The sequence below is a fragment of the Mauremys mutica genome, chromosome 3 (genome assembly GCF_020497125.1).
Source record: "Mauremys mutica isolate MM-2020 ecotype Southern chromosome 3, ASM2049712v1, whole genome shotgun sequence".
NCBI classification, from domain to species: Eukaryota; Metazoa; Chordata; order Testudines; family Geoemydidae; genus Mauremys; species Mauremys mutica.
The window spans coordinates 18,352,716-18,379,670 of record NC_059074.1 but is presented as its reverse complement, the minus strand read 5'-3'; the positions used below and the strand labels follow the sequence as shown (position 1 = coordinate 18,379,670).

The 26,955-nt window shown below is 43.1% G+C and overlaps 1 protein-coding gene across 1 annotated transcript in view; it reads right to left on the bottom strand.

The window, feature by feature from the left end:
* Positions 1–579: 579 nt before the first annotated feature.
* The window catches only part of OPN5 (opsin 5), a 105,420-nt gene continuing 79,044 nt past the window's right edge, over positions 580–26,955 (bottom strand). Inside the window, exons 6-10 of the mRNA XM_045009255.1 lie at positions 13,367–13,486; positions 10,747–10,917; positions 8,848–9,182; positions 2,967–3,196; positions 580–643 (exon numbers count right to left, since the gene is read on the bottom strand). Of these exons, the coding sequence (XP_044865190.1) occupies positions 580–643; positions 2,967–3,196; positions 8,848–9,182; positions 10,747–10,917; positions 13,367–13,486 (920 nt within the window). The remainder of the gene's footprint in view (positions 644–2,966; positions 3,197–8,847; positions 9,183–10,746; positions 10,918–13,366; positions 13,487–26,955) is intronic.

Here is a 26,955-nt window from a genome sequence, read left to right as displayed (position 1 = left end):
ATTACTGGACCAATTTAGCCCTTTTTTATTTGTGGATTCTCCAGGAATAGACTCTGCTTCTCTTTACAAATTTGTTCATGATTCAAGATTTCATTTGCAGATGCATTTCAGCCAGAGCAGCTATTGACAAAGGCCGCGCTTCAATGTTGGCTCTTTGTGGTGCATGATTAATTTCTGCTCCTTGGCTCGGATAATGTTGATAAACAGGAAGAGGGAAATCAAGCAATCTGAAGATAGCCTTACAAATGCATAGCATGAGTACTCATGAGACTTTCACTTTCCACGAAGAAGAGAGTCACTCATATGAACGTGCACAGAAAATAAATAAAAAGGGTTATGAATCCAGTCAAAGTGAATTCACAGTTTTAATTCAAATGAATATTCTCTATATTTTCTTCTTTTATTTGCCCAGCTCTAAGGTTGATACTCCAGGAAGGGTGAAAAATCACATGGTATCTGGGTTAGCGGGGAAAAGAAATACTCAAATAAATCTGCCCATGTATTTTAACTAATTTGCAAAGGAAGAAACTGAGAAGAAAATGATTGTCAGCATGTTTCCATACACCTGTCCATATGCCGTCACACCTCCAGGTGGGTTTCGTTCACTGCTGTTGGCTCTCTATTTCCAGATATCGTATACAGCCTACAGGAAGGAAAAATATGATTATATTGCCTGAAATAACCTGGCAATGATTAGGGTTCCATTCCTGCAGATCATTTTATTCATCACCAGACATACGGAAATCCTCAAGTCCTCACCTAAGGCTCCAGTAGCCCTTCTGCAGGTATAAAAGCTGGGCGAGATTGTAAAAAACCTCCCTCCCACATGGAACCCCAGCACAAAGGCTAGACACACACTCAGTCCTTACACTCCCCAAGCCCTTCCACATGAAATATAAGAGCCAAAACCGATATATGGACTAGCCGAGTGGTATTGTGGCAGAGGGAGACCACCTCTATTAAAGCCTGTTGATAAGGTGGTTCTTGTTTCCACGTAAAAGAGAGTTGTAGACTAGGGATGCATTCTAAGGCCTGGCCTACGTGGAAAAGTGATATCGGGTTAGCTGTGTAGGTGAGAGGTGTAAAAACCACACCCCTGCCTCATGGGCGGTGGGTATCAAAGGCAGGGGAAGGTTCAGCCTACCCAAACTGTCTGCGTGGCCCCACCCACACTCCACCCCCAGACTCCCTCCTGCTTCCCACCACCAGAACTGAGTGGGGCCAGGGGGCCATAGCCCTCCCACTTTTTGCCAGGGCAGACCCCACCCTCTCTCTCTCTTCTCTGAGGCCCCACCCCCCAGCCATGCCAGCATGGAGCCCGGGCAGCTGTGGGGAGCCATGGCGGACCCTCCACCCGCCTGGGGTGCAGGGGGGTGGGGGCTGAGAGCAGGGCGGGCAGGGAGTGGGGACACGGACTGGGGACTGCTCAGGCTCCCCGCACCATGGGCAGATAGAGGGTCCACCATCACAGCTCCTCACAGCTGCCCATCCAGCTCTAATCATGGCCGGACTGTGGCTCCAAGGCCCATCCACCTGAGCCTGGGTCCCTCCACCTACCCTGGGCGGGGACCTGGGACACGGGCAGGGGGCTGCCTTTGCTGCCACCTCAGGCAGGGGCCCCACCCCACCTGCCACTTTTGTCAGGGCTCCGGTGCCCTTGTTCCGGGCTGGTGCTAGTGGGGGCCAGCCTGCAGCTTGGGATATTTAAACCTAGGCTGGACAAGATGCAGGGAAATGCACTATAGGGTGAAGTTCTGTAACTGGTAAGGGAATGGATGATGAAAAGGATCCGGTCTGTAATTTCTCTAATTCTATGAAAAATTTCCATTTTGTACTTCCGCACCAGAGGATGCTGTTGGAATCGGAAATGCTGATGCTTAAATCTCCCAGCGTTGCTGGGCCCTCAACACCATTGTCCACAGGTTTGGTGGTGAACAAGAAACTGACATTTTTTGTCAATAAGGTAAATAAAATGCATAGATGGTGCCAACACTTTAGCATCCCATACAGCTAAGAGGCCAAATTCTGCCTAGGATACACCCTATGCATCCCCATGGACACTGCAGGCTTTTAAGGGCTGGTTCAGCCTCAATTATATCACTAAAGCAAATAGCTTGGAAAGATTCTTTTTTTAATTAGGCACTTTTGTGAATAAGAAAAACACCTCATAGAATATTGAGGTTGGAAGGGACGTCAGGAGGTCATTTAGTTCAGTGGTTTGAGTGTTGGCCTGCTAAACCCAGGGTTGTGAGTTCAATCCTTGAGGGGGCCACTTAGGGATCTGGGGCAAAAATTGGTCCTGCTAATGAAGGCAGGGGGCTGAACTCAATGACCTTTCAAGGTCCCTTCCAGTTCTAGGAGATTGGTATATCTCCAATTATTACTTCACCTAATCCCCAGACAGATTTTTACCCCAGTCCCCTAAATGGACCCCGCAAGGATTGAACTCATCACCCTGGGTTTAGCAGGCCAATGCTCAAACCACTGAGTTATCCCATCTGCCCGGTATTCAGGGATAGATCCTGGAAAGTGCTGAGCACATGCAGCTCCCACTGACCACTGGGAATTGAGGGCTTTCAGTACCTTTCAGGTTTGAGTGCTTATATTAGGTAGGATGGTAAGAGTGCGACTGATTCAAAGCCCACTGAAGTGAAAGGGAATCTTTCCATTCATTTCTGTTTTTTGACTCAGGACCTACACAAACTATTTCTGTGCTTCAGATGACAAGCTGATCACCAGTTACAGTCAAGAAGAAATTAGCCCTCATTTTTATACTACAGATGTGGTACAGCTAAGTGCAGTATCCAGCATTGGCCACTAGGTAAAAAAATAAGAAACTAGGCCAGATGGACCATTCCTGTATTCCAGGATTGCAGTGCTTATGCTCTGTAAAGATTTTAGAGTAACAAAATGAGTATCCAGAAATCAAAATGTTTTCGGGCTGCCCACTTTTTTCCAAAATTTACCTGGATTTCTTCAAGGAGCTCTTCTTCTGCAATGAACGGCAACAGGAAAATTTACAATCAATGACCTGGTAAATAATCGGGTTGTACATAGCTGCCGATTTTGCAAGCAAGGTTGGGACGACTGAAACTTGAATGGGCACTGAGTCTGGCTGTCCAAAAGCTGACCACACTGATACCACGGCATATGGGATCCAGGCAATCAGAAATCCTGCACAGATCAACATTGCCACCTTGTGAGAATAAAAAGAAAGGAGAGAAAACAGTTACCTAAGCGAGTGGTCTTTACTGATGCATCGCACTGCACAGTACTCATATTTCCCAGTGTTGCAGACAATGTGAGGGTGCGTGCAACAGAATGGAAAAATGACCCCCCGCCTCAGATAAGGTCTGCAGTATGAACCAACGCTGTAATTTATTTCACTTTTCCTTATCTATCTCCAGCTGTACTTTTGCTTGACATATATAGAACAAATAGGGATTCTGTTGGCCCAAATCTTTCCTTGAGCTCATTAGGCCAGACTAAAAGTGAAGAAACTGAACAAAAAGTCAGCGAATTATGATTCTTTGAAGTTAAATTAAATGAGTATTTACTACACATATATAAATAAAGAGAAAACAAAGAGGTGGTGACATTTAGAAAAGGATATTTGTATATATCCTTTATAAAACAAAAGTCACCTTGTTCTTGGGAATTTAACACTAAGAGAAATTATTTGAAATGCCAAAGTCCTGGAGAACATTAAAGTGATCTGGGATCACTTAAAAATTTGTGCTGCTTAAGCCACAGGTTTGGTGCTTATCTGAAATACTTTTTACTTCTACAACCTTTCCCCCAACTGCTTTCTAAATACACATTCACTGAGCCTCACAGCACCCCTGAGAAGTAGGACGTATTATTTTGTCTCTATTTCATAAATGGGAAACTGAGGGCTAGTGAGACTGAGCTCCAAAATTTCAAATTGGGGTGTCTAAGGCTTGAAGTCAATGGGAGCTGGCTAGTGCTCAGCACCTGCCAATATCAAGCTATTTATTGAAAGGCCTAAAGAGGGATTTAGGTGCCCAATTCTGTACACCCAAGTCTGAAAATTTTGTCCTAAGTGACTTGCCAAGTCATCAAAGGAGCCAAATGAGCAAATTGGTGGTGAAGACATGAACCGAATCGTGGTCTCCTAGAGCCCAGCCTTACGGTGAAAGCTCAAGGCCGTTCTTCCTACCACTCATTTGAACCCCTCTGCAATCACACTACAAACCTTGTAAGACCAAGGTCTCTAGAGAGATTTCCAGGATTGGGCTGAAATATTTCCTGTTCATGTTTCAGAAAGAAAACTAGGTTGCTATCCAAGTGTTGGGTGTATGGGAGGAGCTGTAGCTCTCTTCTCTCTCTGTCCTCCATTGCCAGTCAGTGCAGTGAGGACAAAGGACTAGGGAGAGGAAAACAGACTGCAGCAGCTGGTGTCAACACAATGATTCTTCCTCCCTCGCAGGCAGTGCTGATGTTGTGTGATGGCATCATCAGCACCCTGGGAGCAGCTGGCAATAGGTCATGGTGGAGGGTTGGTTGTAATAGGAAGGTTAAAGTCCTAAGTCAGCCTCATCTCCTCCCTGTGCCCAGGATGGCATCCAGAGAACAAGAGGTTTCTAAGGCAGGTAATAAGAATCCTTCCCATCTTCCACTGAGAAAATGCAGATAACGTGATTACTTTGGAGGGTGAACAGGTCAGAAACTGAATGTGCATTTGTCACTTGCAAAACACATGCATTGGCGGACCTATAGGGATAGCCATAACTGTTGTATTTCACTGGTCCATTCCAAAATGACACTGCTGAGAATTTAACACTTCTATAGATTTTTTTTTAACCAGCTCATAGCAGGGATCTCATTCTCTGTTAAATTCTGACGTTTTGTGAATAATTTCTATAGAATCCTATTTAATTTCTGCAGAATCTCATTGGTTACATTCCTATTAAATCATAAAATGTTTTCATAGGAGGTCAGGAAAAGAAGATCTACATACAGTTTGTTCAAAAGTCAAAAAATACTCTAACTGAGCTAAAGTTTTGAGTCATTTATTTTACCTGAACAAGTGTGCCCATACCTATATGTAATATGATACAGGTTCCATGTTGCATCACATGATATTGTATACTGAAGTTCATGTTTGACAGCACTACCATAATTCATAGGGTATTGCACAGCATCCTTACAGATAATAGTACTGTACATGAATAGTCATTTGGGAGAAGTAATTAGAAGGATTACAATACAAATCTTCAGTGAGTGCTCTGTTCTCAAGCCAGCTAAAGCCTTTCAGATATTGTGTTATTCTCAACCTCTGTTCCATGTGTTGATATTCTTAGCGGATGTGATTTCAATATTCTTGAAGAAGTAAATTACATAAAGATTTTAAACCTCCCCCCCCTTTTTTTTTGCCATCTAACATTCATGAGCCAAAAAGGGAAACTCAAATTCAACCCCCCTTTGAAATTTTGAAGGTGGATGATGGGATTCCACTTCCCAGACCCAAACCTGCCCCAACATTTTGGGTTCCAGTTAGGATCTGGAAGTGGATGGGACATAGTTTCCAATGTACTGATTCAGATCTGACAGAAATTTCACATGAATGTCTGCCCTTCCAGATGGCAGAGATCTCATAACAACAGCTGATTTCATATTTCTGCAATACTGGATCAAAATCTTCCAGATTTAGAATCAAGATCTTTGCACAGAAGGTTCTATAGAAGTGCAAAATATGATTGTAAAAGCAGCACTGCAGGTATGCTGTAGCTCTGTAAATAAAGCTACCAGAATTTGGGATTCGTTCTACTGTCAAGGCAGCAGCAGCTAACTAACCAAAACTATTCCCACAGCTGTATTAGCTTGACTGATTATGCTGCAGGTGGTCTGAATTCCCAACAATGTTTTGGCTTTGTATACTATGTAGATATATGTTTATCAGAAGGATTTTTAAAAATATATTAAGAACCAAAAGAATCTTGACAATAGTATTGGCCCGTGACTAGATGGAAAGGTAGAATTATCAATAGTAATGAAAAAAGGCAGAAGTGTTCAATAAATATTTCTATTTTGTAGTTGGGGGAAAACAGATGATATAGTCTCATCGTATGGTGATGATAACACTCGTTCCATTCCACTAGTATCTCTGGAGGATGTTAAACAGAAGCTACGAAAGTTAGACATTTTTAAATCAGCAGGTCCAGATAACCGCATCCAATAGTTTTAAAATAGATGACTGAGGAGTTTGCCGTACAGTTAATGTTGATTTATGATAAGTCTTGGAGCATTAGGGAAGTTCCAGAACTCTGGAAGAAAGCTAATGTAAATGAGATGACTCAGGAAATTATAGGCCTGTCAGCCTGACATCAGTCCAGGGCAAGATAATGGAGTGACTGATATGGGACTCAATTAATAAGGAATTAAAGGAGGGCAATGTAATTAATGTAAATCAGAATGGGTTTGTGAATAACAGATCCTGTCAAACTGACTTTATATCTTTTTTTGATGAGATTAAAAGTTTGGTTGATAAAGGTAATGTTGACATAACATACTTAGACTTCTGTATGGCATTTGACTTGGCACACACAACATTTTAATTGGAAAACTAAAATGTTACAAAATTAACATAGACCTGAAAATGTAATTGTGTAAATGGGGAATGATCATCAAGTGAATGTGTTTCTAGTGAGGTCCGCAGGGATTAGGTTTTGGCCCTATGTTATTTAACTTTTTAATCAATGGACCTAGAAGAAAACATAAAATCATCATTGATAAAGTTTCAGATGAAACAAAAATTGGAGGAGTGGTAAATAAGAAAGAGGACAGTTCACTGATTGAGAGCAATCTGGATCTCTTGGTAAACTGGACACAAGCAAACAATATGTGTTTTAATACAGCTAAATGAAAATGTATACATGTAGGAACGAAGATGTAGGCCATACATATCCATGTAGGATATGGGACTCTATCCTGGGAAACAGTGACTCTGAAAAAGATGTGAGGATCGTGGTGGGTAATCAGCTGAACATGATTAGAGCCCTGAGCAGATACAAAATTTGTATCCACATCGAATCCATGATCCGCAAAAATAATCCACGGGTATTGGCAGATATAAAGCGGATAGCCGCAGATTTGCAGGGCTTTCTATTAAAATTTGGATCCGCATCCATCCACGATCCACAAAAATGGTCCGCGGATATTCACATCTGCATCCATGGATGTGGATATCTGTGGATATAAAGCGGATATCCGTGGATTTGCTGGGCTCTAAACATGAGCTCCCAGTGTGTCGTTGTGGCCAAAAGTGCTAATGCAAGTCTGTAATGCATAAACAGGGGAATCTTGAGTATGAGTAAATATGTTATTTTACCTCTATATTTGGCACTGGTGCAACTGTGAGTGGAATACTGTGTCCAGTTCTGGTGTCTACAATTCAAGAAGGATGTTAATAAACTGGAGAGGATTCAGAGAAGAGCTGCATGAATGATTAAGGGATTGGAAAACAAACCTTATAGTGATAGATGCAAGCAGCTCAAACCATTTAGCTTAACAAAAAGGTTAAGGGATGACTTGATTACAATCTATAAGTATTTACATGGGGAACAAATATTTAATAATGAACTCTTCAGCCTAGCAGAGAAAGATGTAACACAATCCAACGTCTGAAAATTGAAGCTAGATAAATTCAGCTGGAAATAAGGCATGCGTTTTTAACAGTGAAGGTAATTAATCCCTGGAACAATTCCCCAAGGGTCACGGTGGATTCTCCATCGCTGACCATTTTAAAATCAAGATTGGATGTTTTTCTAAAAGAGCTGCTCTAGGAATTATTTTGGGGAAGTTCTTTGGCCTGTGTTATACAGAAGGTCAGACTAGATGATTATAATGTCCCCTTCTTGCCTTAGACTCTGTGAATCTATAAATCTATTATATGTATTGCAACCACTTGTTAATTTCAGTTCATTTCCAAACATGGAAAGAAAACAAATATGTACCTACTAGTCAGTGTGTTACAAGTCCCCTCCCTCCCCCAATCTCCGAGCCACAGAAGATGTGATTCTGTTTCTGGAAACTTTGGCTCTTTGTCTCTGGCTCTAGAAACTGATGGTTTTAGTGCTGGAGGTTCCCAGTTCAATTGTCCAGTGTCAGCCAAGCTCGTGGCTGACATGTTTACCAAAGAGAAAAAGGGTACAGTTGGATGGGGAACACACTGCTATATTCCCAAGGTTCTGGAAGGGTTTCTTAAAAAAAGAACTGCAAAAATAAGGCCGGGGTAACCAAAAATTGTGACAACAGAGGCCATCTTGGCATTTCGTTTGAACTTTAATTTTTATAAAAAATTCATTGTGAATCTTTAATCATAAAGAAATTCACATGATCACATTTTCTTGTACGTGTATCTTCTTTGATAGAAGAATACAAATTATCCACAGTTTTATTTCACCAGTAATAAAACCCCGCTTTTCAGCTATCTATTTTATTTCACAGTGATACCTGAGTGCCTCACAAACATTTTTAAATGTATCTTCATGACCACACCTGTGAAGTAGGGAAGTATTATTATCTCCATTTTACTGATGGGGAAACTGAGGCACAGAACAATCAAATGATTGGTCCAAGGTTACACAGCTTCAGACTGGACCCATCTCCAGGGTCTCATTTTAAGTGCCTTAATCACAACTCTATCCTCCCCTTCCTTCAGCTGTGCCTTGCAGATACAGGAGAGTAAGGGCTGCAACTAACATCCCAGGCCACCACCATCTTGTGCTTGTGACACATTAGAGCTTCACAAATATTCAGTACCAATTATAGGATCTATGGTTCTTCCCGCCTGGTTTTATGGTCTGACAGTTTTCTCCTACCTACCTTGGTCAATTTAATTTCCAGTACATGATTGTTTTGAATCCTGGTGTCATAATGAGCAACTTCTTTGGCGGACGACTTGACTTTTGCAATGATTTTAATATAGGAAAACACAATCACTGCAGTTGGGAGCAAGAGGCAGAAGAAGAGAATATTCAGAATAAATGCCTGTCCAGCCACTGAAGCCTGAGCCAGCCACCAATCCAGAGTGCAGGAGGTTCCAAATGGCTCGGGAGCATAGTTCCCCAAACCAGCAAATGGCACAGTAGCCCAGAACATAGCGTAGGCCCAGATTATTGCCAGGCAGATAAAGGCATGATGTCTCTTAAGCCAGGTACCTGGAAGATAATTCAACAATTATAATGGCAGATTATATATATTTGGCTAAAGACAACTTGAAATTCTACACCTGCAATTAAGAGCTGGTCAGACCATTTACTGCAAACCATTTCATTGTTGCATTTGTCACTCTATTATTGTTGTGAACTTCTCTTGGTTTAGCAGAGAAAGATATAGAAAGATGCAATGGCTGGAAGTTGAAACTAGACAAATTCAGACTGGAAGTAAGATGTGTGATTTTTTTTTTTTTTTTTACAGAGAGTTTAGCTAACCATTGGAACAATGTCCTTAGGGGTGTAATGGATTCTACAACACTTGGGGTATGTCTACACTGCATCTGGGAACATGCCTCCCAGACTCATGCTCACTTATGCAGAGCGTGGATGTTGCAGCATGACAACAGTGGCTTGGGCTAGCCACCTGGGCTCGGACCCAGGGAGTTGGGCAGGACTGGATATAGGCAGCTACCACTTGTAGCAACATCCACGCTGCTATTTTTAACATGCTAGCTCAAGCAGAGCTAGTGCAAATCTGTCTGCCCGGGCTGAGAGGGCACACTCCCAGATGCAGTGCAGACATCCCCCTGAAGTCTTTAAATCAAGACTGGCTGTATTCCTAAAAGATATGTCCTAGTTCAACCAGAAGTTATAGGCTTGATGGAGAAACTACTTCGTAAAATTCTATGGCCTATGATATACAGGGGTCAAAGCAGATGATTATAATGGTCCTTTTTTACCTTAAAAATCTGTTTCTCTCAGTTACTACTCTCAGTACCATGGATTATTACAACTGAAATAATTATAAAAATCTAAATTTACTAATTTACTCATCACTGTTCATATTATTTCTTTATTTCTCTTATAATATTTACTTGGGCTATGAAAATAGATTAATCAAAGTAGTCAGTTTTGTTCCTAATCCTGTTCACCTTCTGGGTGAATGCCTTCAGTGCTAGTGTTTGGGTTGCAAAGACTGCAAAAAATTGTTTCATCAATGAAATTTTTTAAAGCGCATGAAAGCATTTCCACTGAAACTAGATTTTGTAAACTAAATTACTGTTTGGGCCTAACCTGATCTCTAGGGACTTTCCCACTGTTTTGAGGGATAGGTGGGGTGACCATACATCCTTTTTTAGCCAGGACTGTCCCTTTTTTAAGCCATGTCCTGGCCGTCCTGACTTTGTTGGCAAAAGTGGGCATTTGTCCTGTTTGCTCTTACTGGCTTGATCAGCTGGCAAGAGTAAACAGGACAAATGCCCACTTTTGTCAAAAAAGTGGGGTGTGATGCACAGGAATGTGGGATGGGGGGAAGCAGCGATGCCAGCCATGCAGCAGGGGGCAGGGCTCAGGCAGGGGGCAGGCAGGCAGGGCTCAAGCCAGCCCCACGGGAAGAGCGGGGACAGCTTGGGACAGCCCCGCACAATGTCCCACTTTCCTTTTGGAAATAGGAATAGGGAACATGATTCTTATACATTTCAGCTTAATGCTGCTAAACAAGTCTCCAGTGAGGATGGGGAGAGAAAATCGCTATATGGTGTCACTCAATGCAAATTTTCCTTCTTACCGTAAGTTAAATGACAAATTTTCAGGTATCTATCCAGGCTGACAGCTGTCATGGTGATAAGGCTCCCACAGCCAAAGAAGAAGCCGGCCCATCCATACCAACGGCAGCCCAGCCAGCCAAACACCCATCGGTGAGAGAAGAAGGAAATTATACTAAATGGTTTTCCGACAACTACAAAGAGGGGAAACAATGAGTCACTGGAAAAGTTGGTGCTGTCAAAATAATCTTTAAAAAAAAACAAAAAAAAAAACCCTATCTTAACTCAAAATACAGGACACTGAGGGGAGATCAATGATAATGCAGGCATCTTCAAACATACGGTAGAGTGAGGTAATTGCCTTTTGCCCAGGAGGAAGATCAAACTTGTCAAATTTGCAAATATTTTCTGGTTGATTAAAATTGTATTTTTCAGTAAATAAACTATTCATCCGAACAATTTTGCCCTGTGCTAGTCACAGCATTACATAAGCAGAAAAAGGCTGAACTAATCAAATTAATTATTTGTTGCAAAGTATTCACTCCATGTTAATTATAGGCCTTTTACACAAAGTCATAGAGAGATTGATTTGGTCAAGGATCATACTCTACGTCTGGGAACAGGGATGAATAGAACCCAGAAGTCCTGATCGTAAAATGCTTGCTCTAATCACAAGTCTAAACATACTTTGAGATGCACACTACAAGCATGCATTATCCAGTAGATGGCATCAGAAATGAATGCATGTTTGCAAATGTCACCAGCAAGCTGATATTTCACTATTAAATGAGTTGGATTCACAGGGCATAATTGATGTATGAGACTGGAGTTGTTTCTTGCCTATCTGGAATTCATTTGCTGCATTTCTAAGTGCTACAGATGGAAAACAGCTAATGAATCATTCTAAGGGGTTTATCTTGACACTAGAGCAGACATTTTTATGATAACACTCTTAGAAACAAGCAAATCCCACAGCAGAGACTTATTTGTATATCCACAGGCTGATCACTCAGCCAGAAGAACATCAGCTTTCATAGATCCTCAGACCCAGTCATGCCATTTCCTGGAAAGTGTAATGACAATGGCTTTTCTCTAAGGTGTATTAACAAATGAGATATAACAGTACTGGGATCTAACGAAGTTTGGAGCCGCCTGTTCCTTAAGCTATCATTTGTACCACACTGATGACACCCTGTGGTCAGTTGGGTGAATATCAGGTGTGGATGTCGGATGGATTTCCTCAGGCTCCTGCAGTCCAAGCCTTTTTTTCAAAAGGGGTGTACAAGTTAGGTAATTTAAAGGTAATAATTGGAGATATACCAATCTCCTAGAACTGGAAGGGACCCTGAAAGGTCATCTAGTCCTGCCCCCTGCCTTCACTAGCAGGACCAATTTTTGCCCCAGATCCCTAAGTGGCCTCCTCAAGGATTGAACTCACAACCCTGGGTTAAAGCAGGCCAATGCTCAAACCACTGAGCTATCCCTCCCCCCAGTTCTTCTACCCAGGTCTGTATAACTCTCATGAGTGTGATGAGAATTGCACAAGCATCTAGGGTGACCAGATGTCCCGATTTTATAGGGAGAGTCCCGATTTTGGGGGCTTTTTCTTAGGGTAGGTCTATACTTAACCGCGCGGGTCGACACGGAGAGTTAGACTTCTCGGAGTTCGAACTATCGCGTCTAATCAAGACGCGATAGTTCGAACTCCCCACGCACTCCGGTCGACTCCGGAACTCCACCACTGCGAACGGTGGTGGCGGAGTCGACCTTGGAGCCGCGGACTTCGATCTAGGGTAGTTCGAACTAGGGTACTTCGAGTTTAGCTGAACTTGCGTACCTTAGTTCGACACACCCCCCCTTAGTGTAGACCAGGCCTCATATAGGCTCCTATTGTCCCCCACCCCATCCTGATTTTTCACACATGCTGCCTGGTCACCCTACAAGCATCGGATTAAAAAATAAAGTATCACCAAGAGCTAGGCACCTCCACAGTGCTGCACAGTCTTCTAAAGGGTGTCTATTCTCACCCCTGAACATATTCAGATTGAGAGTTGGGCATACGGATATTTTCCTGGGTTGCTTCTTCTTTCCAGATTGACACAGACAGTAAAGCATGGCTTTTTACAGGAAGGAAAGGAGGCGGTGTCCCATTCTTAAAAGGGTAACTAGGTAGAAAATGATTAGATTTGAAGATCTCAAAGCCCTCGATATTCCTCACCCCTCGTTCTATGGGGTTTGTTCAGTGTGTGTTTATATCCCTGGTATATATAACATTTGGTAGAACTGAAATATAGTGCTCTTCAGCTGTTATGAAGGCTGTTTTGTATTGATCATGCCAAATTATACAACGTGAGCTTCTGAGATTTGAACCTGCACGGGCCCTTTGCCTGATTCAAGATCGCTGGAATAGGTCCTATTTCTCTTCATGTTCATTCTCTTTCCAGGGGATTTGCACCTCCCTAAAACTGCTCTGTTATACTCTTTCCAATCTGTTTTTTTTTTAATGTGGAAACAATGGAATAGAAACAGTATGGGCTGAGTTCCGCCATCACAAGCACACCCTGGGCCTCACATATCATGGCCAAAAAGAAATAAAAATAAAAAGGCAAGAAAAGTAAAAGAAGAAATAAAACACTGAATTACCTGAAATCCCCAAGTCACACACGGCTAAATTGACAGTCATTATCTCAGCGGGTCTGAGCTTCTTTTTCCGTTTCAAGGACATAAAAAGAACATAGCCATTCCCAAAAGTGGAAAGAACCCCTGTAATAAAAATATCAAAACAAACTGCACTTAAACAAAATTGCTGAGAAATGCTTCCCCACAATTCTTTGGCACAACAGTGTCTTTATTTTCATTCGGAGCTTCACAGTTCCAGAGAGAGAGGTCAACAAACTAGAAGGAATTCAGAGAAGAGTAACAAAAAGGAATACAGTCCAGGTGGGTGGGATTAGGGAACAATCACATGGAAGGCTGTAAATCAAGGAAACCGAAGAAGTGTGTGTGACAGTGCATTAAGAGTGACAGGTTGGAATTAGGTACGGGAGAATTTAGATGTAACATCCACAAAAAGTGTACTGACTGAGATAATAGGCTATGGAATAGTGAGGCGTCACATCATTTAAATCTTGACAGAACAAAATCCTGGAGATTATAGTGCACTCAGTCCAGTCCCATTCTGGGAACTGCTGTGGTGGAAGGAAAAATCATCCTCTGCGGGAGGGCAGGCGGGTGATCTAAGGGAAAAGACAGCTTTGGTTTATGGCCAGGGCACTATAAGAAAGTTATAAAAGACAAAAGGTGATCAAACCAGAGGCTGCTGACCACTATGTCACTGCCACCAATCCCATTCAGGCAGCCAAACAGAGGCTAGATATAAGTGGATGCCACTCTTGTCATGTTTTAAATTCTCAACGAGGACAAATTCAGCATGAAATGTGCCAAACAGTGGTGTACAGTATATGTCCCATAGAAACTAGTTAGAAATGAGTGAGAGTGCAAAAATGGTGTAACCGGCTTTATTTATTTATTTTTAATCTTGTCCCTCTGCAACTCACCACACCCCACCCCTTTTCTGAATCATAGCATCTGTCCTCCTCCCATCCCCCTACTGACTTCCTTTCCCTGGTTGCCCATACCCTCTACAGTTCCCACCAGAGTAAAACCAGTGTACCTCCCACTGAAGGAGAAAAGCAACGTCATGGACCATGGTAGCAACTAATAAGAGGATGTAACAAGGCATCTCAGTTATACAATTTGAAACAACTCCAGTGGTGTACTGTGAGAGTGCATTACTATACACAGTTTAACCCCATCCCTCCAGCCCCAGGGATAAATCCACATTGACTTAACAGGCAGTTTAAATGAAAACACATTTTCCCCCCTCACACAATCGTCCACAGCAGTAGACATTCCTGCTCCACTTTTACACCTCATTTTCTATTTCCACAGAGGATTTAGTTCCAAAACATGTGCGCACTGAAACTTTGGGGTTTCTTTTTCCATTTTTTATTTGAACATAAAGATGCATTTCTGACATTCATAAAAAATACATAACAAGGAGCTTGTTCGTGGTCCTATTTAAATCAATAAGATCTGGGCTGTGAACTCAACTATAGTACATGAAGCTAATACTAGTAGGTCCAGGAGCACTAAAAATCATGTTAATTAATTGTTTATATTGAGTTGAGCAGCTCAAGGGAGGTAAAACGTAAAGATTGCGGTCAAAATTAAAGTGACCACAATCAAATGCTTAAAATTATTGAAAGAATGTAGTGAACGTTAAAGCATAAATAAATGTAGCAAATTAGAATACAGCTGTTCCAGTGATAGGACTAGCTGCAGCTCTGTCCCCTTTCTGCTTTCTCCACGTACATGTCCACATGGTTGGGTCTTGTGCTCTTACCTGCCCCAGGGTAGAATCACACGATTCCTCCACTCTCAGACTATGACCCGGGCTACAGTACGATGTGTATTAACTGTTCTTACCCTGCAGGTCCGACTGAATCCTGGCACCTGCGATTCTTCCCTTCAGGAGCCAGTAACCAGTGGTATATGGTGACCAATCAGCCTTTTTTAAACAAAAGTATTGTTTATTTAGCAGTAGGATCAAAGCATAAGAGAAAAAGGATTTTAAAACAACAGTCTACATGCATGTCTCTCTTACCTAAAGCCATCCCATCCCATAATGAAGACCTAGAGCTTGTCTATACAGTGAGGTAATGCGCACTACGGGGGTGTGATTTCTAAAGTGCCCTAACTGGTCCAAGCAGACCCTGTAGGTATTCTTTAACATCACACTGTTTTTCTATGTTAACGCACACTAGGGAAATTTTAGTGCACAACAGCAGAGTCTGCATGGACCAATTAATGCACAACACATTAGTACACTTTAGAAACCAGCCCCCCCCCATACAGCTTATTATCCTGCCATGTAGACAAGCCCCTCACCTAACTTCTCCATACAACACCAGCAGGCTCCTGTACCTGTGTCTGAGTCTGCTCCCACCTCCACACCCTCCCACCCCCTTTGTCCCTGATCGACTGTTCTGCTTTAACCCCCCTCTGCCCAAGTCCTTTGCTCCCCTGTGTTTGGCAGGCCTTGGTCATTCCTCATTAAACCAGTTGAAGGCTGGTCAGAGACAGAGAGAGTCATCAAAGCTAATAGTTCTGCCATCATCCCTTAACAACTCTTAAGTGTTTGCTGATAGGAGGCTATCTTGAGCCGTTCTCCTCCTTCCGGCCTGCATCCAGAAAAAAACCCTATTAACTTTAACCAATACAGTCATACACTAAATAATATCCCAATAACCAGGCTGTAAGGATCTGTGGAATAGACCCTAAGTTTGCAGGGCATGGGCTAGCTGATGGTCCCACAATGCCACCAGGAAGTAATGCAGTGCTGTAGCCGGGGAGCACTGTGGAGAGTAAGTGCCACAGGAAGTACCGCCCAAAGGACCCAGAGTGACAATACCCTGCAGCATGCTGATTGGCCAAGTGCCCTATTTGACTCTGGAGGGTGGCCCAAGACGTTGTCTGGACAACCATATGATTTTCAAGCTTGCTGGGACCCCAGATCTACCTCTGATCTCCGGTCTCCAATTCTGGCCTGAATCTGATTCCAGCCTGGTACTGTCTCTGACCCCAGCCTGACTATGACCCTGACTTTTCTAGTGATTCCTTCAAACCCTGCTCATGGCTCATCGACTGCTGCCCTGGTGTGTGGGCTCCAGTCCAGCTGCGATCACTAAGCCAGACTGCCTATGCCCTGGTCCCTTATACAGGCCAACATATATTACTCATAAATTATCACAGTGCAGCTCCAAATCCATCACAATCACCTAGAAAAGACAGAGAGGAATGGAAAAGACCCTAGCTAGATCTGTGTGAATAACTGATTTTGGAGGGCGGGGGGTGTTCTCTGGCCATATAGAAAAAAAATTCATTTTGGGCTGACCATAAACAAAATTTTTGGTGAACCCCCAAAATTCTCTCTCTCTCTCTCTCTCACACACACACACACACACACTTTTGTTAAAAATAAAATTGAAGTAAATTTCAAAATGAAAAGTCAAAATGTTTCAGTTTCAAAATCTTCAATTAAATATTTCAACTTTTTTTTTTGAAAACTTGGTTGGTTTGTTTTTCACACAAAATTCACCCAATTTGACTCTGTCACAGGGTAACTGGTGAGCCCAATTCAGACAATGGGTCTGGGATACATTTGGGACTATAAAGGGCCGTCAGAGGCCATGAAGTGAAAGGGAGTGATGGGGACAGGAAAGGATGCCACACCAGAGTGGAGCTAACACCTGTGGTGGTTCCCTGGAGCAAGGGGACAGATGCTCAGGGAAGCAGCTCTGGATCGACTGCTCCAGGAAGGGAGCATAGCTGACTAGATCTGGGAAGCTGCCAGGAGCAGAAGCCCCAGAAAATCCAGAGAGGGGTGGCACTGAAGCTAGGGTTCCCAGGAGTCTGTTTTTTAACCAGAACACCCAGTTGAAAAAGGACCTTAGCAGCTCTGATCAGAACGGCTGTCCGGGCCATTAAAAGTCCGACTGGTGTGGGACTGGCAGGCTCCCTACCTGGCTCTGTGCAGCTCCCACGAAGTGGCTGGCATGTCCCTCTGGCTCCTAGGTGGAGGGGTGACCTCGGGGCTCCACACACTGCCTCCACCCTGAGCACTGGCTCCACAGCTCCCATTGGCCAATGGGAGCTGCGGGGGCATCACCTGCAGGCAGGGGCAATGCGCCCTGGCCACCTCTCCACCTAGGAGCCGGAGGGACATGCTTCCTGGGAGCCACCTGAGGTAAGTGCTGCCAAGAGCCTTCACCCCTCACCCCCTCCCACACCCCAACCCACTGCCCCAGCGCTGAGCCCCCTCCTGCACTCCAAATCTCTCATCCCCAGCCCCATCCCAGAGCCCACCCCGCCATCCAGAGCCATCACCCTCCCCATGCACTCCAAACCCCTCAACCCCAATCCAGAGTCCCCTCCTGCACTCCAAATCTCTCATCCCCAGCCCCATCCCAGAGCCCACACCCTCAGATGGAGCCCTCATTCCCTCCCACACCCCAACCCCCTGCTCCAGCCCGGTGAAAATGAGCAAGTGAGTGAGGGTGTGGGAGAGCAAGCGACAGTCAGAGGGGGGATGGAGTGAGTGGGGGCAGGGCCTTAGAGAAAAGGTAGGGTGGGGCATGGCCTTGGTGAAGGGGTGGGGCAAGGGTCTTCAGATTTCCATGATTAGAAAGTTGGCAACCCTATCTGAAGCCTGAAAGAAAAGAGGTGAATTCGAAAACTTGGTTTACTTGCCTGTTTTAAGAGAATATACCTTCTTAAAAGGAAACTGGGCGAGGCAGCTAGTGTTTGGAAGCCCAGGAGAAGCCCTGCCCTGCAACAGACATGGATTTGCGAAATGTTTCAGCTGCCCTGAATTCGTATTTTCCACTGAAAAAAGTTTCAGCTGAAAATTTTCACCCAGCTGTAACCTTAACAGAAATGTCAGACAGTACAAAAAATACTCATTTCTCATTGATTCCAGCACTGCTCTCAGAGGAGTTGTTCACAACGGGAAATGACACAGGATTAGAACACTTAGTGTATACAACGATTGAAGCATTGAAATCTGTTTTAGCTCATTGTGGTTAACTCTAGGGTTAAAACACCAACAAACAGAACTTAAAACACGTCAGTTCTTATCTTCGCTGTGTGTTTTACTTTTTATTAGTAAACGTACCTTCCAGATTAGAGCTTGGCAACATTTTTCAGACAAATGGTTTAGTCACCAAAAAAAATGCAGTTTCAGTCGATCCAGTTCATGAAATGGACACAAATTCACGGAATAATTTAGACTAAAATGAAGTTTTCAGGTTAGCGAAGTCCCAGGCATGTAATTGAATCCCTCATAATGACAATGAAGAGTGAGTGAATGAGTGAGAGAGACTGTAGCCTGATGGCTACAGCACTCACCTAGTCTAAAAACGTAAGAATGGCCGTACTGGGTCAGACCAATGGCCCAACTAACCTACTATCCTCTCTTCTGACAGTGGCTGCTGCCAGATGTTTCAGACGGCATGGACAGAACAGGGCAATTACTGAGTGAGAGACGCACGCTCAAGTCCTTGCTCCATTGGCTATTTCATTATTTATATAAAGTGGAACAGCTTCAAATAGGAAAAAAATTGCAAGGACTCTGCTCAAGAGTATCACATAAGCTAAAGACGAAGGCACTGTCCTGCAATATGGGAGACCCCACTTCACCTCCCATCTCCCCATCAGGCAGAGGAGAGAATTGACCCCTTGTGTCCAAACATCCCAGGTGAGTATCCTAACCGCTAGGCTAAGGGCTATAAAGAAGGCCACCTCAGCTTCTTCTTCCATCAGTGCCTTAAAAAAATCAGTTTTGGGTTAAATGAAATAGGTTTCATTGGAACCAAAATGGGGTGGGGTTTTTTGATTCGCTGAAATTTTTCATAGTTTTTTGGATTTGGTTTCATCCAAACCAAAATATTTTTTTTAATTCTTCAGAACTGCCAATGAACTGAAAAAGCTTATTTGCACAGCTCTGTTCCATATAATCCCCCAGTTAAGTATCTGATGTTATTTCAGTGATATAGGTCTTTGTGAGACAGAAGGCATCCCCTTCCTCACAGGTCATTAAACATACTTGTGCAGATGCCTACTATCTACACCATTTGAGCCTTACTGTAAATAGTTAAATTGTTAATCTAATGCGGACAATAAATCTTCCCAGTCTCTTTATCCTTTAATCCTTGCTAGCCCCATTTCTCACGTGGATGTGTATGCAACTATAATGATGAAATTCATTGTTCTGGCTCAGTCACAAAGACCTATATCTCTGAAATAACATCAGGTACTTAATATCTGATGAGAGGACGTCCTTCACGCTGAGAAGTTCCTAGAGGGTGGCTCCACTTTCAATGGCATTTCACTCAGCATTTTGTTGTGAACTTCACATCTACTTTGTTGTGTACAACCGGCATAAGACAGTATCTGGGATTTGCTCAGTGAGGGAGAACTTGTACTATTCATAATGGCTATCATTGTCTCTCTGCTCACCAGCTGGAGACTCACAGAACCTTGGCTTGGAGCTGCCACTCTATCATCAGCCTAATTCCACTGATATTGACACTGTGGGGTAAGTGATCCCTTAAAGGGGAAGCCTCTCCTCACTATCTGATCTTTCAGAGAGCTGGTCTAGATTGCCCTAGCTGGACATCCTGTGAAAGAAGATCATGAAAGAAGAAACCTGGAGTATAGGTGTCAGAAAACCACAAACAAATTCTACAAACTTGTGCCATTTTCATGGAAGAGGCACAAAGAATTTAGCAGTCCTCCACCATAGAAATAGCAAAGTCTACCAGACCATAAATTGGCTTTGCATACCCAAAGTGCCTCCATTCAGTCCCAGAATACAGCACCTCCTGCTGTGAGGAATTATAATCCTGTTTCACCGACAGGATCACTCACATCTGGGATGGCTTCATGGGCTGCTGCAGATAACAAGCCTGTCACAGAACCAGAATCACATTGCCCTTCTGCCAAAAATTTAGCCCATTCAAACAAACAGATGCCATGGACACACCAACAGGAATCAGAATCACCATCCTGATTCTGATTCCTGCCTCTCCTGCATGGTAGAAGAGTAGAAAATATCAGCGATCCTAATAATAGAGACTATCAACATCTCCTTTATGGAGAGGAATCTGACACACTCCCTAAACACACAATAGTCCCACCAAAACTAGAGACCATTGACTGATGCTAGAGACCTTGCAAAATATTATCCTGGATCTGGCCCCCATTTTCTAAGTAATCTGATTGAAAAGCTAGCAAAATGCAAATAGTCTCCAATGCCACCTGTGAACTGCCCATTTCCTCTAAGAGAACCCATGAACTCCAATGATAGCTAAGTTCAACAAGAACAAAGAAACCATCATCCAACCAGGGAACATGGGGGCTGGAACAATTTGTATAGTGGGGATGCTGAGAGCCATTGAACCAAACTGTAAACCCTGCACATGATGGAAACCCCTGCAAGCCAGAGAGGCGGGAACACCCAGCACCCCTAATTCCAGCACCTATGCTGGTGAGGCTCCTGAATGAATGCGACAGAACTCTGACGGGAGTTGGACCCTAGACAATGGAACTCAAGATCATAATAGATCTGAATGATCATGAAACTAACCACTTTCAGAATTGAAGGTAAATCTAATTTCTTTCATTTCCTTTTTCCCAGTCATGACATCCAGCTGTCATTACTGCCCTGTAGTTCTGTAACAATAATAATTTTATAATTATATATATAAGTGGGGAAATGGTGGGGAACTTTCCTGGCTTCTGCACTACCCCGGTGAAATGGGCTAGCGGAAGGATCTCAGTCCTTGCTCCCACTTCCTTTACCCAGAGGCCTCCCTGCCCTTGAGGACTCCCCTTCCACTCTCCTGTCTGGCAGAGGCCTCGTAACCCCAACAAGGCTGGGCCCAGGATTCCTGGGGGGCTCAACCCCCAACCTTGCTGTGGTCACCTAGGACAGGGGCTAGGGTGTCCTCACTCCAGGGTACTCTCTTTGCACTGGGCACTTCATAGATTCATAGACTCTAGAACTGGAAGGGACCTCGAGAGGTCATCAAGTCCAGTCCCCTGCCCTCATGGCAGGACCAAATACTGTCTAGACCATCCCTGATAGACATTTATCTAACCTACTCTTAAATATCTCCAGAGATGGAGATTCCACAATCTCCCTAGGCAATTTATACCAGTGTTTAATCACCCTGACAGTTAGGAACTTTTTCCTAATGTCCAACCTAAACCTCCCTTGCTGCAGTTTAAGCCCATTGCTTCTTGTTCTATCCTTAGAGGCTAAGGTGAACAAGTTTTCTCCCTCCTCCTGATGACACCCTTTTAGATACCTGAAAACTGCTATCATATCCCCTCTCAGTCTTCTCTTTTCCAAACTAAACAAACCCAGTTCTTTCAGCCTTCCTTCGTAGGTCATGTTCTCAAGACCTTTAATCATTCTTGTTGCTCTTCTCTGGACCCTCTCCAATTTCTCCACATCTTTCTTGAAATGCGGTGCCCAGAACTGGACACAATACTCCAGTTAAGGCCTAACCAGCGCAGAGTAGAGCGGAAGAATGACTTCTCGTGTCTTGCTCACAACATACCTGATAATGCATCCCAGAATCATGTTTGCTTTTTTTGACCCACTGCTTCCCTGACCCACTGATCATTTCATACAATTTAAAGCAAATACAAGTTATTTAATCAACAATTAATTTTTAAAAAGAATAAGGAAAAATGGGAAAGGTTAAAGGAAAACACATCTCTCTGCTCTGTGGCAGGGAACATTACAAACAGTCTCTCTGGAACATCAGGGCACTTCACAGTCTGTTCCTTGTAGGTCCCAGGCCTCCTTCTCAGACCCTGGCTGTGCTGCAGGGATGCTGTGGGTTGGACGCTTGCAATGGTGGTGGCCACACACCTCCGGGCTTTGGGTGGTGGGACCCTTCTTCCAGCGTCAGCCCCCCATCGGGTTAAGATCCCCCTCCCAATCTGCCCTGCAATGACCCTTGGCTGGGGGTGTCTTTCTGCGCTGGGCCCTTTGCCCAGGGTCTCCCCTTGGCTGGCCCCAGTTGCTCACCACACCTGGCTTCAGCTCCAGCTCCAGCCCCACCTCCACTGTTCTAGCTCCAGCTCCACTCGGCCTCAGCACCAGCTCCACAACTCTGTCTCAGCTCCAGCTCCACTCTGCCTCCAGCCCCCGGGCTGCTTCTCTGGCCTCTCTGGCTTTGTGACTGCAGCCCTGCTCCCAGCACAGGATCTGCTCTCCCTGGGCTGTGTCTCTGGCTCTGTGGCTGCAGCTCTTCCCCCAGGACAAGTCTGCTTTGTGGGCCGCTTTCGTGACTCTGCTCCCAGCACTGACCTGCTTCCTGGGCTGCTGTGCTGTTTCTTTTTAACAAGAAATCTGATTATCTTAAAATGTTATGTATCAGCAGGGTAGCCATGTTAGTCTGGATCTGTAAAAAGCAACAGAGTTCTGTGGCACCTTATAGACTAACAGATATATTGGAGCATAAGCTTTCATGGTATTCACCCACGAAAGCTTATGCTCCAATACAACTGTTAGTCTATAAGGTGCCACAGAACTCCTTGTTGCTTTTTAAAATGTTATGGCGCCATAGTTTCCTACTAGGAATTTATTCTTAATTATAGGAAGATACAAAAATCCTGTTTTCCCACTAACATGTTCCCTGCAGTTTTGTGAATGATTTTACTTCAGTTTTGCTTACACGTAATCTTACTCCTTTCTATGCCGATTTTTACATTGTATCTCTAGTGACATTAGGTATAGTATCTGGGCTGCTCTTCCTGCAAGCAGTGGACAAAGCAGGCAGCTGCCAAACGACATTAGAAGGGAGCATTGCGCAACTTTAAATGAGCATGTTCCATAACTGATCAGCAACGTAACAATGAAACAGTGTTACCTGGGACGACTTTAAGTGAGGAGTTACTGTACATTCTACCCAGGTAGTCAGGGACCCCATAACCCTTCCCAGGCTGCTGCCCCACACTGTCAGAGCCCTCAAAGGATGTATCTACACTACAATCCTGGAGTGTGATCGTAGCTCATGTTGACATTACCCAAATTAGCTTTAATCTAGGGAGCTTAGGTATTGCAGCAATGATACTGATCCTGTAGCAGCATTCACTTCAGCGTGAACTGTACAAGTCCACCCTGAACCCTGGGTAATTACTCGCACAGCTACTGCTCCAGTACCCGGGCTAGGTAGATTAAAGCTAGCTCTGGGATATCTACATAAGCTACAATCACATCCCCTGATTGCAGAGCAGACATTACCTAAATAGCCCAAAGCTGGAATTTAGGGTCCTAACTATGTGAATTAGTATTCAGAGGTGCTGAAGACCTGCAATTCTAGTTGAAGTCAATGACAACTGTGGGTGCTCAGCATCTCTGAAAGCCAGGCTACTTACTAGATGCCTAGCTATGGTTTTAGGTGCCTACATTTAGGTACTTAAATTTCAAAATTGTTCAAAATACTATGGGACTTGGATGACCAATCACAGTTCTCGAAGAGAGAATTCCAAACAACAAAACTCAGGTGACTTCTCATTATTAGCAGTACACAAACAACCCAGAGGCCAAAATGTGTTTGTATGTCAAATAATTTTATTTACTTCAAACCGTGACAATTCTCAGACAGGGAAAGGGCTAAATTCAGCAGATGCCTTTTTTCACAATGAACAATTTTTATGTGTTTACTAAACATTTTTCAAGAAAAAATAAATCTTAAAAACCACTATGAAATATTGTATAAGTTATAATGCAATTATATAAGGCAGTGGCTCTCTACCTCTGTGAGCGCTAGTTGGTTGCATGGTACGGATTTTCTTTCTTTGCAACTGGTAAATTGTATTTAAAGCACTACATTGTTTTAAACAGATTTTAGCTGTCTTAATATTTCTTTCATATGTAAGCAACTGTTGCAATTGCTGCGAGGACATTGTGTGAATGTGAAGGAGAAAAGCGTCAGTCTAATGGTGAATGAGAAGGGAGGTCGGTCCTCTAGAATATGCCTATCAAGATGTGGTCTATACTATGAACAAGTGAAACTCCTGATTTAACACTTTCACAATTGGGCTAAGATCATTTAATCAGAAAACACACTCATCTACAAGCAAAATCATTATAATTTGACAGATTTAATGTCAAATATAGTGAGGCGGGCAATATGGTTTTTATTTATGCGTACACGTGACCCAACATTGCTATTAACAGAAACACAGGGATTGCCATACTAGATCAGAACACTGATCCATCTAGTGTAATATACTGTCTCTGATAATGGTCAGTACCAGATGTTTCAGAGGATTTATTTTAATGCTTCAGAAACTGTTTGTACTGTAAACCAATGGAGACGATAACAGGTTTGCCTCTCTGTTTACCAATCACTATTTAATATGCTTTACCCAATTGTTGATGTTTAAATAATCATTACTGTTATCTGAGTTAGTACATACTGCCATTAAGATGCTATAGTTTAAACCTCAGAGCTATTCTTTCTACACCTGGGCAAAATTTTTCGGACAAATAGTATATTCGCCAGAAAATGCAATCTTGGGCTGATGAAAACTAGTCACAAATTCAGGTCAACTTTGGTAAATAGTTTCAGTTGAAATTTTTCCCCAAAAAACGTCAAAATGCTTTGTTTTGATTTTGACTTTGTATTAAAAAAAGAATAAAAAAAGAAAATAAGAAAATAAATTCTGAAATGAAGGGGGATTTTTTTTTAGATGAAAAATCACAATGTTCCACTCTGGTGATGTTGAAATGGAATGTTTCAACATCAAAGTGCTTTATTTCAATTTTTTTCTAAACAAAGTTTTGTAGAAATCCACACGTTCCCGTGAAATGTTTCAATTACAACAAAACAGCATTTTTCAAGGGAAGACTTATGTCAGAAATGTTCTGGCCAGCTGTAGGTTCGATGGGCAAATTTAAAAAAAATCCCCTTTGCAGGTTTTTAGAACAAGATCATGGCCTTCAGGCACTCTCATAGTCCAAGCAATCCTCCTCTGGCACTGCCAAAGAGAGCACCAGCAACCCTTCTGAGGGACTGAGATTTCAGCCAGAAGATGTACTTACAGATCCCGCTCAACTGAACCAATGATAGCTTCCCCTCTTCCACGTCTGCAAAGCTGTACTCTGCAATGTGCTGAGGATAAGCACTCTCTATTTAAGTTAGAGGGCAAATTATGGGAGAAGGGAGGCTTATGTCTCTATAGTCCTTATTTTTGTTTTGAAAGTACTAATATACCATGGGAAAAGACACCACAAAGCAGTGCACAGGGAAATGGCTGGCATGAGAAACAAAGACTTGCTCAGAATGATTTATTAGAGTGAATTTGGTGGAACATCATTAAATGATTATCTTCCACATAAACATAGACACATGAGAAGCTGTGTACTTTAATACAAGCTGTCATAAACAGATAGTTAAGGGTTAAGGTCTCTTTCCCTGGAAAGGGTAAACAAGCTCAGTAACCTGAGAAACACCTGACCAGAGGACCAATCAAGGGACAGGATAATTTCAAATCTCTGTGGAGGGAAGCCTTTGTCTGTGTTCCTTGTTGGCTCTGTGCTCTTTTTGGATCTAAGAGAGGCCAGACATGTCTCCAAGTTCTTCTGGAGTAGTTCCTACTATTCAATAGTGAGTATTAATTAGAAAGGCGGATTAGTCTTATAATTTGATTTCTACATTTGCAATTGTGTGTTTGCTGAAGGAAATTCTTTATTCCTGTTTGCTGTTACTTTGCTTTTACTGAGAAAGAAAGGAGGGGGGGATTCTCTCCAGAGATTAATAAGTTTAGACCCTGTGTATTGTTCCATCTTGAATTACAGAGACAAGTTACTTTCTTTTTATTCTTTAATAAATCTTTTCTGTTAAGAACTTGGTTGATCTTTACTTGGGTGGATTCTCAGGGAAAGGGGAGGAGGGAAGCATCCCTCTGTAGTGGATCCTGGTATCTCTCCTAGGAAAAGGGAGGGGGGAGGAAGCAGGGGGGAATGGTTTATTTCTCCTGGGTGTAAGAACTCCATGGATTTGGGGCTCTTGGGATCCCCAAGGATTTTGGGGAAGGACTGTGTCCCAATACACGTACCTTATTGGGTGGTGGCAGCTTTTACCAGATCTAAACTAGGATTTTAGTTTAGAGGGAAACCAAGGCAGGTCCCCATTTTGGAACCCAACAGCTCTAAGTGGGGGTGAGACCTATGACACAAGCAAAAGTCTACTGCAGTCTCCTGTGATGACAAGCTAACCAAATCAGCTACAACAAAACCAGGTTCACTCAAACCTTGAATCAAATCAAAACCATTTTTATACTGTACAAAAATTCTGTTGAGGAACCCTTCCTATTGTCTCCAGACAAAAGGAGATAAGGATCACCTAGCGGGGCTCCTTTTATGATCTCTGTGAGCCCCACAATCTCTCTGTAATACCCTGCACAGACCTACTTTTTTTGGACAAGTTTGTAGAGCCCAACATTTTTTAATCCCCCGCAAGCAGATAATTGAAAGCTCACATGCTTGGAATCAAGTTAATGAACACTGGGATCTATGGCATCAGAGCAGAAGGAATCTGAATTCAGAAGTGTGGTGTATTGAAAACTATTAAAATTGTGATCTATCA